At 42.9% G+C, this 12,792-nt stretch overlaps 1 protein-coding gene across 5 annotated transcripts in view; it reads right to left on the bottom strand.

Moving 5' to 3' along the window:
• Window positions 1-245: 245 nt before the first annotated feature.
• Window positions 246-12,792, bottom strand: part of Pak2 (p21 (RAC1) activated kinase 2) — a 64,860-nt gene continuing 52,313 nt past the window's right edge. For all 5 annotated transcript variants that reach the window (XM_021184745.2, XM_029470465.2, XM_029470463.2 and 2 more), the window contains exons 10-15: window positions 12,376-12,488; window positions 10,586-10,703; window positions 6,340-6,439; window positions 5,522-5,718; window positions 4,035-4,172; window positions 246-2,674 (exon numbers count right to left, since the gene is read on the bottom strand). In XM_021184745.2, coding sequence (XP_021040404.1) covers window positions 2,588-2,674; window positions 4,035-4,172; window positions 5,522-5,718; window positions 6,340-6,439; window positions 10,586-10,703; window positions 12,376-12,488 — 753 coding nt within the window. In that variant the 3' untranslated portion in view covers window positions 246-2,587. The remainder of the gene's footprint in view (window positions 2,675-4,034; window positions 4,173-5,521; window positions 5,719-6,339; window positions 6,440-10,585; window positions 10,704-12,375; window positions 12,489-12,792) is intronic.

A 12,792-nucleotide genomic window follows, 5' to 3' on the forward strand; every position in this document is an offset into this window, starting at 1 on the left:
ATGGTGCAGCACGCTGCACTCACGCTCCTTCTAACTGCTGTGGGTGCTCTGCTATGGTGCTCTGTAAACAGTGCAACAGAAGAAGGAGAGAAGATGCCATTTCGGCCACCACAAAGTCTGCAAGGTAATAAATAAGTGGTAGGGCAAACAGTTCCTAAGGACACAAGAGGACTAAGGGAGGCTCCGATGGGGATTCTTACTCTAAGAGATGGCAAAAGAGGGAATACAGAGGCAAGTCTTAAAAAAAAAAAAAAAAAAAGAATCTCAATTCATACAATTGTCTTTCAACAGGATCTCAAAATTTTAATTTAAAATTAACTAATAAATCACAATTCTATATTGCTTTAAAGATTATTTTGTTTAAAAATGACACATCTCAAAATTACCCCTTACTATTCACTATTCCAGGTTAGTTTATCCAGGTCAGGAGAGAATAAACCACAGTGCAGCTCCCTTAACCTTGGAGTCAGGTTTGAATGACAGAGTCCGTCGCCAGCAATGGACATGCAAATAACCATCCAAGAAATTCTAAGTACAAACCCCAGACTGCTTCTGTTGTGGACAAGCCGGTGTGGAGTCACAGCCTAAGGAGGGGCAGCGGCCTGTGCCCCCGGTGCTCTCTGGGACTGAGGACGGAGCACCTTCTTAAGCAGTGCCACCATGTAGCTGGCTTTCTTCTATGCTGGCAGCACTGTCTCACAATCTATCCAGACAGCGGCTCACAAACAACGCTCACAGCCAGAACTCAAGAGGCAGCCTAGCTTCCCACCACAAAGAAACCACTTTGTTCCTGTAATTTAGTGACAGCTGTAGGAAAATACAGTCCAGAGGAAAAGGAGCTCACAAGGAAAACAGGCCAGTAAGTACTCTAGATGTTGACTTTCGCTGAAAGCCCCTAGTGATCTCTTCTTATCCCGTATTCTAATGGGAACAACAGGAAATGAAACCCTGCCCCTTCCCCAACCCAAAGAGTAAACTTACTCATTTATGATTTGTACTCTGCAGAATGGCAGGGTGAGTATGTGTCACATTCTTTGAAAGGGGATGGTGGGAACAAACCTGAACCAACCACAGGGATTTTCTTTTCTATGGCTGCGGGACTGTAGGATAGACAGCAATACCTCCTCACAGGCAAAACAACAAAGCAATACAGAGAAGCAGAGAAGAGGAAAGACAGGAGTGGGGAGAGGGCAGCTAACAGCTACTACTACAGGTCACAGACCTTTTATTAAATCTTTAAAATAAAAGTATTACTAACAATACGAACACTGCAGTTTTCTTTCTCCAGTTTGTTTTTGTTTTTTACAATGAATACCCTACTCATTTGGAAAAACAAACACTAAAGTACCCAACACCTCAAATGATCCATCAAGTACTGCGCTATTTCATCTGTCATAACCAGTAAAGCATTGATAATGGGTCAGGAACACTGTAGATTCGATGAGTCTTTACAGTTTACTTTCAGAAACTTCACCTCTACAATATTGACATTTCATTATTACAACTAGCCTAGAACTCACCAAGGTTCAAATCTCACCTGGTTTCTGCTAGTCCCAAATATTTTTCCTTTTAAATAGGAAAAATCTTTTAAATTTTAAATTCTGAAAATTCAATGGTTATTTCTTGCTCTAGAGGGTGGAGGGGGTGTATGTGAAATAAGGGTTGATTCAAAACTGACACCTAAAATCACAACATATACAGACACTTATTTCCAAGGAAACACAGGGAAGGGAGTGGCACCAAAGTCATACAGCCTGTGTCAACAAGCACAAATCACTTTGGTTCCTAAAGCCAAATATGAGGAGAAACAGGCAGAAAAGACTACAAAATAGTGAGAATATACAGTCAGTGGGATTTTTCTTCTCTGTATCAATGATTTAGTTATAAATATAGATTATTAGTCCTCTTTCTATACATGTAACAAATGTCAAACTTACTACCACAAAATTTCTAAAGCTGACTCTTTCACATTTGTTAAAAAAGGTAAAAAAATCACATACTTTCCCCCTTTCAGTTTAGGCTCTGAACTGAAACACTCCGTACACCAGCGGTCCTGACTTCTATAGGAAGCTAAGCATGCCAAGCTCCTTTCCCAATGTAAAGAGCTACATCAATCATTTTATCACATCTGCCTTGGATATAGGCATAAGAAAAACTCAGAAGTGACAACTTAGAAGGAATGGGTTAGAGGAAGGGAAGGTTACGAAGGAGAGAAGACCAGCAGATGAAATACTCGGAAAAACTCGAATCTGACATTCAAGTATGGGAAATCCCCCAGGGGAGACATGAACAGGATCTGCCATACTAAGAGTCATCACACAGTATGCGAATGTCAAGCGCGGTCTGCGGGACATGTAAGGCTAGTGATGCAGTCCACCGTTCCTCTTGGACCCTAAAGCAGGGGCTCGTTTCAAAGTCATAGCTCTCTTACTGCAATTTTCTCTTGGTCATCTTTAGAAAATAATAGTTTTTTTTTTCCTCCATGTGATGCAGACTGTCTCTTTAAACCCCTCAGAGTAACAATTTCATGTATTAAAAGACTTCTTTTAGAAAATGGATAAGGGAATAGGAGGCCTCGGTGACGATGTTAGCGGTTACTCTTCATTGCTTCTTTAGCTGCCAGGATCAGTGGCGTCAAGCTAGACAATGGTTTGGCCAGTTTCAGGAAAGGATGCTGCCAAATGGAAGGGAGAGAGAAAGCTTAGAGGTGTTTCTCATTTAGAAACTCTAGCCCCCAAATTACCTCTGGATCATTTAACAAACTAAAGCCCTCACACGCGGCACATCACTTTTGCAGCCCCAGGAGGGGAGAACCAGAGGTCAATGTCAGGAGCTCTCCTCTGTCACTCGTCCCCTTATTCCCTGACAGTTACTGAACCTGGTGCCCACTGATTGTTTAGGCTGACCAAACAAACAAGCCCCAGGGGTCTGTCTATTCCCTCAGCACTAGGGTTTATAGACATATATAGCCACACTTAGCTTCTTATGTGGGTGCTAGGGATGGAAACTCAAGTCCTCAAGTGTGTAGCAGGCACTTGGTCAACCAAGACATCTCCCAGCCCTGGTTTTGGCTGTCTGAGCTAAGTGTATATAGCTTATCCTGGCCTCTAACTCACAGCAATCTTCTTGCTTATTACCTAAGAAATTACCCCCACTTTTCTCCCTCCTTCTCCTCCTGTTCTTCCTCCTCCTCCCTCCCTCCCTCTCTTTCTACTTGTCCATTTTTTGAGACAAGTTTTCTCTGTGTAGCTCTGGCTGTCCTTTTTATTTTCTTCAATTACATTTATTTAGTGTGCAACTGTGTTTGTGTGTGTGTGGGGAGCAGGTTCTAGGGATCAGGCTTAGTGGCAAGTAATTTTACCCAGAGAACCATTTAACTAATACCAAGTAAGCGGCTAACTGCTTACCATCTACAGACTTAAGGGGCCGGAGAGATCCCTCAGAAGGCAGAGCACGTGCCTTATCTGCATAGAGCCCTAGGCTCAATCCCTAGCACTGCATAGGCAGGACGCTCAAGATCATTCCCTAGCTTTAAGCACACAGTGAGCTGTAGGCCAGCTGGGGCCACATATAAAGAAATGAATAAAGAAACAAAAATTAGTTCTTCAGAGTTAATAGTCATAAGTATACTCATGATAGAAATGAACAGGTCCAAGAGTGATTAATTACAGAAACTTACTACTATGATAAAAACAAATTATGGAATTAAACATGCCTTTTTAAGGGCCAAAGAGATGGTTCAGCAGATAAAGGCACTCACTAACAAGTCTGATGACCTGCATCCCTGAGACCTACGTGCTGGAAGGAGAGCACCAACTCTTGCAAGTCTCCTTCATGCAACTCTCCTCCTTCATGTGCGTGTGCACACACACACACACACACACACACACACAGAGACAGAGTTAAATTCTGAAACAAACTTTACTAACATAAGTGAAAGCCTGAAATGCAGTAGCTGTTGGGCTCCTGGCAGGTAAACAGGGAGACATCAGCCCCACCAAGGGCCTCCCCAAAGCCACCGTCACCAAGCTGACCTGTAACAGTTCCTTGGCAGAACCCCTTTTCTCCACATCCATTTCCAAACACCGATTTAAGAAATCCCGAAATATTGGGGAAAGTTTTTCTGGATTCTGAAGTTCAGGAGTTCCATTTGTTGCTATCAGGTATAATGCCTAAAAATAGAACATTTTGGCATATTAAGTTCTCTCACAAAATGACAGTGAATCAAGACTCACCCTCTGGCCTCTCTAAGCCTGTCCTCTCCAGTGGCAGTTTTGTATTTCCGTATGTAGGGACCAGAGGCCAAGGGCTTTAGCTCCTCACTGATCGTTGAGACCTTCAGCACCCACCTAACTCACGTGCCCAACAGCATATGGCTTTCTTCTTATTTCAGTGCAGGCGACCCTTTCTCACTCCATCACAAGAGCTCGTTGCGCTGGGATCTCTAATGCTACTCGTGTCCCAATCTGTGGTAATTTCAGCAGCTACAGAGAAGCAGTCACATTCCCGACTGACACTGGTAGCTGCAGTAACAGGTGCACTCCAGAGCTCATCCTTTGCTCTGTGGTGCCGCAACATCAGCAGCTATGGGACCCTTATCCTCCCAGGAAGGAGTGGTAGACTCTCATCCTCTCAGCTGCTGGAATACTCAGGTCAATCTACTCTCTGGTGTGAAAACTGGCTTTAACATTACCATTTAGGCATCTTATCTCAAGGATCTAACCTTTCCTCTGTCCTTGGAATATAGCAGCCAAGGTTCATCTGTGAGACCCTTTTTAGGTACACAGGTACCTAAATGTGTAGGAAAAGGCATCAAATGGGCTGGTATGTGACTAAATCAAGGGCTCTTCATTTAGCACTCATGATGCCGTGGGGTCAGCTCTCAGCACCACATACAACTGTGTGGTACACACATCTATAGATCCAGAACGTGGGAAGCAGAGGTAGGAAAATCAGAAATTCAAGGTCATTTACAGCTACAAAGCACCCACATACACTGTAACCAAAAAGAAAAAAAGAAAAAGCAATACAACACTTAAATACAGAAAAAGAAAGAGATTAGATTTTATCAGCCATATATAGTCAAAATTCTGGTACAGTAGTTGACACAAGCAAGTGCAAAGTATGCTTTTTTGGGGGGGGGGGAGGGGGGCTTCCGAGAGAGGGTTTCTCTATGTAGCCCTGGCTGTCCTGGAACTCACTCTGTAGATCAGGCTGGCCTCGAACTCAGAAATCCGCCTGCCTCTACCTCCCAAGTGCTGGGATTAAAGGTGTGTGCCACCATGCCCGGCTGCAAAGTATGTTTTGAAGAGAACTTTTTCTGGGTCCTGAGTGATGGCTGCCAAGTGGGACAACTTGAGTTAAATCCAAGAACTCACAAGGTAAAGGGGGAAAGCCATCCTCACACGCTGGCCTCTGGCCTCCATGTATGTGCCATGACAAACACATATGCAAAACATTCTTTTAACGAAGAAACCAACCTATGTTCCTTACAGGCAGGCTAGTGTTTTATTAGTCTTACCCGCAGAGGATTTTCGTTGAGGTATGGAGGCTCTCCTTCAACCATCTCGATAGCCATGATGCCCAGAGACCATATGTCAACTTTGGGACCATAGGCTTTCCGTGTCACCACCTCTGGTGCCATCCAGTACGGTGTTCCAACCATAGTACTGCGTTTGCTCTGTTCAGGAGTGATCTGGGCACAGAAGCCGAAGTCAGCTACAGAAAAGTAAAGTAGAGGATTAATGGTGTCAAGGAGAGCTCCACATATCCTCTCCAGAATACAGCAAAGCACCAGGGTTAGCTGAAGTGTCCACATATCCACCTCAGTAGACACGGCTGCGCTGCCACCATTCAACCTCTTCTCTGTAAAGAATGTAAAAATAGGGCTGGAGAGATGGCTCAGTGGTTAAGAGCACTGTCTGCTCTGTCTGCTCTTCCAGAGGTCCTGAGTTCAAATTCCAACAACCACATGGTGGCTCACAACCATCTGTAATGGGATCTGTTGCCCTCTTCTGGTGTGTCTGAAGACAGCTACAGTGTACTCCCATACATGGCATAAATAAATAAATCATTAAAAAAAAAAAAAAAAGAGCCAGGCATGGTGGCTTTGTTTTAATCTCAAAAATAATTCCCAACATTATTATTCTCCTTATTGTACATCTGCAGAAACAGACAAAAAGAAATCAAGTGACTTGCTCAGAATATTCATCAAGTAGTAACAGCTTTGCTAGGAACACAAGTTGCCCAGCTCGAACACAACACACATTTAACAAGCCGCCCACCTTCACACAGTCAATCACAGATATATTAATCAAACATCCCTTCATTGCTACTCACTAAGTTTAACTGAGCCTTCCATTCCCAAAAGCACATTGTCACTTTTGATGTCTCTGTGGATCACTTGATTAGCATGTAAAAACTCCAACGCCTGCAAACACTGAACAGAAAAAACAGCTATCAATGAAACAACCCAACAAGTCTAAGCGAGGTCACACAGAGCTGCAATGGCCTGAGTACTGCTCTTTCTAGTAGGAGACCCTCTTTTTTTTTTTTTTTTGTTTGGTTGGTTTTTTTTTTGAGACAGAGTTTCTCTGTGTAGCCCTGGTTGTCCTGGAACTCACTCTGTAGACCCGGCTGGCCTCAAACTCAGAAATCCGCCTGCCTCTGCCTCCCAAGTGCTAGGATTAAAGGCGTGAGCCACCAAGCCCGGCAGTAGGAGACCCTCTTAAGATTTAACATTTGTAGAGAAAAGATATTCTCTCATCTGCAAAGTTAAGAAATACAAACAAGTCACAACTTTGTGTGCACGTGATGCAACATGATTATGATCTAAGCACTGAGGCTCCAGGGCTGTACAAAGCATCACCATTAAAAAATAGCCTCGCCGGGCATGTGGTGCATGCCTTTAATCTCAGCACTTGGGAGGCAGAGGCAGGCGGATCTCTGAGTTCAAGGCCAGCCTGGTCTACAAAGTGAGTTCCAGGACAGCCAAGGCTACACAGAGAAACCCTGTCTCAAAAAACCAAAAAAAAAAAAACAAAAAAAAGTCTCAAAACCAACATTTTCTTCTATTGTCTGACCTTGAACTTTACTGTGTAGCAAAGGATGATCAGAACTCCTGATCCTCCTGCTTCAACTACCACAACGCTGGTATTACAGGGATGGGCTACTACACCAGGCTTATTAAATAATAATGCCTCATTCATTTTCTTGGTTTTGGAGGGTTGTGGGAGGTAAGGTTTTGTCCGATACCCTAAGCTGGCTTGAAGAGCCTGTAATCCTGTTGCTTCAGTCTCACAAAATACGAGGACTACTAGTATACTAATACTAGTACAGGTCACTGCACGTGGAGATGGGTTCCCCACCCAGTAAAAACAACATTTTATTTTACATTAGGTGTGGGAAGGGTAGTTTTGCACGAGTTCACTGCTTTCAGAGGTCAGAAGAGGAAATGGGATCCACTGTAGCTGGAATTACAGGGAGTTGAAAATAGCCAGATGTGGGTGCTGGGAACCAAACTCTGGTCCTCTGAAGAGCAGGAAGCAGTTTTAACCACTGAGCCATCTTTACAAGCTCCACTCCCACTGACTTTTAAAACTTAGTTTTCAGTGGCTTCACTTATAAACTGCTGACTGGGCTTATTCAACCTCTACGTCTTTTCAGGTTGAAATGACTAAAGCCACACTAAAGCATTTGGTAAGTATACACAGGTTCTTGAGAAATTATGTCAACCTAAAGTGCACTTGTGGTCAGGCATAAGGTAGGTATATATCTTTAATCCCACCACTCAGGAGACACAAGAGGGAACATTTTTGTGAGGCCAGATAGAGCTACATAGCAGGACCGTGGCACACAGGTACAAGAATGAATTGTGACTTTTCTCATTAGAAACTGAGATACTGCAAAGTCTAATTAGTGTAAGCCATGGAAAAAGTAGCAAAGATTCTGGTGTTTGGCTCAGGCTCAGGGCTTCAACGTGTAAGTTGATGCTCTCATACTTTCACTCTATGCACAGTCTAGACATGAGGGCTGGCAGCAGGGCTCAGTGGCACAGCACTAGCATGTAGAAGGCTCTGGGGCTCACTGCCAGCACAACAAAGACAAGATACGAGCCCTCAGTATAAAAGAGTAACTTTCCCCTGATGCCTCACACCAGAAAGCATCGAGGAAAAAAGACTAGGTCTCTCCCTTCCTTAAATAGAAGGAGATTTTAGGACAACTGGAGAGATGGCTCAAAAGCTAAGAGCATTGGCCACTTTTCCAGGGGATCTATGGTCACAGTGGCTTCACGCCAAGGAGATCCAATGTCCTCTTCTGGCCGCCTAAGGTACTGCATGCACACAGTACACTGGTATACATGCATACAAAATACCCATAAACACAAAATAAATATACATAAAATCTTAACAGAACAAAACTCTTTGGTCCAGTGCTCTTAAATGTGTGAGAAAAGTCAGTTGTATTTTCTTAAAAATTATTCTTATCAGAGTGGAACAAAATCTGTACACCATTTATAACCACTAAAAATCTGGGCTGGAGGGCTGGTGAGGTGGATCAGCTGGGGTAAGAACACTGACTGCTCTTACAGAGGTCCTGAGTTCAAATTCTAGCAACCACATGGTGGCTCACAACCATCTGTAATGAGATCTGATGCCCTCTTCTGGTGTGTCTGAAGACAGACATAGTGTATTTACATATGACAATAAATAATTCTTTAGGCCAGATCGGGGGCAGGGGGCAGCGCGCAGAGCGAACAGGGGTCCAGAGTTCAAGTCCCAGCAACTACATGATGGCTCATAACCATCTGCACTTATATACATAAAATAAATAAATAAACCTTTAAAAAAATCTGAGCTGGAGAGATGACTCAGTGGTTAAGAGCACTGATTGCTCTTCCAGAGGACCTGCAATTCCCAGCAACCACATGGTGGCTCACAACAATCTGTAATGCAGTCTGATGCCCTCTTCTGGTGTGTCTGAAGACAGCTACAGTGAATATATAAAATAAATAAATAAATCTTTAAAAAAAAAAAAACCTAAAAATCTTATTCCAAATACTTAACACCTCACTTAAGTGGAAAAAAACCAGACACCCAGTCAGGTTCTGGGATACAAATGTACAATCTGTTACAGTTCTAAAATGCTGGCAGGTAAAGAAAATCAAAGTGAATGGATGACACCAACTGTTAGAGCAACTGAGAAGAACTGCTGAAAAAACCCTAAACAAATGCTTATATGTTAGCCAGCTTTTAAGTGACCAAACATAAACATGCTCTTGAAGGGCTGTGTGCTGTGTGGAACAGGAAAGAGCTTAGTTGGTAGAGTACTGGCCAAGAACGGAGAAAGTCCAGGGTAAATCTCCAGTACCCTGTCACACTGGGCATGGGGGTAATCCTGTAATCCCAGCACTCGGGGGTGGAAGCCGGAGGACCATATGATCTTCCTCCCGCAGACTGTTTGAGGTCAGCCTGGACTACACGAGGCCTTATCTTACATACTAGTTGGTTAGTATTTTCTAAGAATCATGTTTTAAACAGCTTTAATAAAAGCTGAAAAAGAACAACTTCCTATATGCCATGTTTCCAATTCACACATATGTATTACTGTAGTTGCTGAAAGCTAAAGCCAAATCAGAGAGAGCACAGAATTGTCCTGTGAACTTAGCCCTTTGGCTTAAGCAAACAGTAGACCAGACATTCCCTAGTAAATATGAAGCGCAGGCCAGTGAGGCGGCTCAGCAGTATGTATGGGCTTCCTGCTGCCAAGCCTAACGATCTGAGCTCAGTTCCCCAGACACACATGGTGGAAGGTGAGAACACACTCCCACCAAGTTTTCTTGTGACTTCTATGTATGTGTCATGGTATGCACATGCTCACACATATGCATATACATATAACTAAAAATGTAAAATTTTTAAAATACTTAAGAAAACAACTAGCCTCTTTACTGTCAGTGGTCTTTCCTAAAGCCAAGGGCAATGCACAGGTGCTTCAGCAGACATCTCTTGTTTATCACATTGGCTCTACTTTTCACTACTGAATTACATAGTTTTTTACATATTTTTTTTAAAAAAGATTTATGTATTTATATGAGCACACTGTTGCTGTCTTCAGACACACCAGGAGAGGGCATCGGATCCCATTACAGATGGTTGTGAGCCACTATGTGGTTGCTGGGAATTGAACTCAGGACCTCTGGAAGAGCAGTCAGTGCTTTTAACTGAGCCATCTTTCCAGCTCTGAATTACACATTTTACTTTGGAAAGTATCCTATCTGGATGATATAAACTGTTATCATCATGCTGCTAAAGTCTGCCTGTGACTTCCGTACCTCACCGGACTAAGTCTTGTTCCACTGAAGGAAAGAGCTAAAGTTTTTTTTTGTTTTTCTGGGGACAGGGTCACACTATGTGGTCCTGGCTGGACTCCATGCTGAGCAGGGCTGAAGCTCTTATCTGATAAAATGATAGAGGAAAACCTTCCAGGATACAAAGAAAGACTTTCTGTCCACAAAAAAACCTTCCTTTTTTAAATCCTTGCAAAGCCCACATCTCCCTAATATCCAGAAGGAAGGTAAACCCACCTCTCTGCATACAGCTGCGATCTGCGCTTCGTCCATGCAGGTTTCTGTTACGACATCAGTGAGGGACCCACCAGCGAGGTACTCCATTACCACAAACAACTCATCTCCTACCAGGTAACTGAAAAAGAACACACGAAATACACACAGCTTTTTTTTTTTTTCTAAGTACATGGCTCTCTGCACTGAGGAATTAAAATGCCAAGCACAATAATGATAAAACCAAAGAGCCAACAGTTTGAGAACTAGGAACAGCACTAGACAGGAAGAATAGCACAAATTAAGATGTCCTCAGCTGGGTGTGGTGGCACATGCCTTTAATCCCAGCACTTGGGAGGCCATCGAGGCAGACAGATCTCTGTCAATTTAAGGCCAGCCTGGTCTACACAGTGAGTTCTCCAACAGCCAGAGCTACATAGTGAAACCCTGTCTAGAAAAAGACGAAACAGAATAAAACAACAACAACAACAATAACCCCCAAATTAACATGCTTTCAGCTAGGTGAGGACAACCCCAACATCCAGGAAACAGTTAAGAAGATCACTCTGAATTAGAGACTAGGAGGGCAAGATCCTCGTCTCAAACAAAACAAAACGTTTCAGAATCATTTTAAAGTTATAGTTTACCCACACTGTTTGAGTATATACGTATATATGTGTTATAAGAATAATCCAAGGGGCCAGGCGTGGTGGCGCACGCCTTTAATCCCAGCACTTGGGAGGCAGAGGCAGGCAGATTTCTGAGTTCGAGGCCAGCCTGGTCTACAAAGTGAGTTCTAGGACAGCCAGGGCTATACAGAGAAACCCTGTCTCGAAAAACCAAAAAAAAAAAAAAAAAAAAAAAAAAAAAATCCAAATTAACTTATGTGTTTGAGTGTTTGCCCTGCATATAGCTCTGTGCACCAATTGTGCATGCCAAGTGGCAAGCAGAGAGTACTGGATTCCCTGAGACTGGAAACAGTTGTGAGCCACTTTGTGGGTGATTAGAGTTGAACCCCAGTCCTCTATAAGAGTAGCTAGTGCTCTTTTTTTTTGGCTGCCCCCATGCCCTCCCACCCCCCACCTCAGGCTTACTCCTCTGCACTCTCTTTTAATCGGAAGTGCTATGCCTGCACCAAATAATCAAACAGCACATTTCTGTCCTTTCTAAAAAGACAGTAAGTACTAACAATAAAATTTTGTTTTTTGTTTACACATATGTGTACAGAGCTGAAGGAGGGACCTGGATGCCCTGGAACCACAGTCACAGGCGGGTACGAGCCACCATGTGAGTGCTGGGAACCACCCGTGTCCATTCAAGGGCTGTCAACGCAGCAGCTCTCCAGCCCTGTCGACAGATATTTTCATTTCAGTGTATGTTTGCTTCTTTTGTCATTCTTTATGACTTTTCATGTATATGTTTGCCTCAGAGAGTTTATGTGTACATTTGAGTGTTGGCAGGGCGTGGCTCCCTTGCAGCTGGCTTAGAGGCAGTTGGGAGCTGCCCTGCGAGACCTGACCCTCTCCATCCAGCCTCTCTTTCTCGTTTTTTTTTACATTTTACAATTTAATAAAATTTAAACACTTATGCACATTATATACTTGTAATTATAAAGCATAATGGATACCTTAATTAATCATGAAAAGCATTATAGTGCCAATAAGCCCTATTTTGATTATTCTTTCTCATTTTTAACTTTCATTCATTCTCGTTTTTAAAGACAGGCCCTTATCAGGCCCACCCTGCTCTGCGGTTACAGTGCTATTCACCAATCCTCAGGAGATCTCACCTTTAAAGAAAACACTCATATTTACCTGTCCAAGAAGTTAACTATGTTGGGATTCTTTAACTCTTTCATCACCAGAATTTCATTAATGATCAATTCCTTCTTTGGTTGTTTCTGTAAATTAATCTGCTTGATAGCAACCTGTAATAAACATATTTGAAACATCAAGACAGCATTCCTAATTCTTTAACAAAATTCCAAGCACTGATCAGTTGGTAATTCACAGGTACATCTCACAGAGCAAGGCTGTGCCTTACTCACAGAGATGTTTTACATGCATACAACTGATACACAATGTTTGGTGATACAGAGTCTAAATTATGCTTGAATTTGTATTTAAAACCTTTTAAACTTGATATTCTGTCTGTTTTGCCTGTGTGGGTGTGCATGTGCCAGTGGTGCACATGCTGAAACAGGGAACAAGGTCAGGACAATGAGTGCTCTT

This window comes from Mus caroli, unplaced genomic scaffold, assembly GCF_978045245.1.
Source record: "Mus caroli unplaced genomic scaffold, Mus_caroli_1 scaffold_17, whole genome shotgun sequence".
NCBI classification, from domain to species: Eukaryota; Metazoa; Chordata; class Mammalia; order Rodentia; family Muridae; genus Mus; species Mus caroli.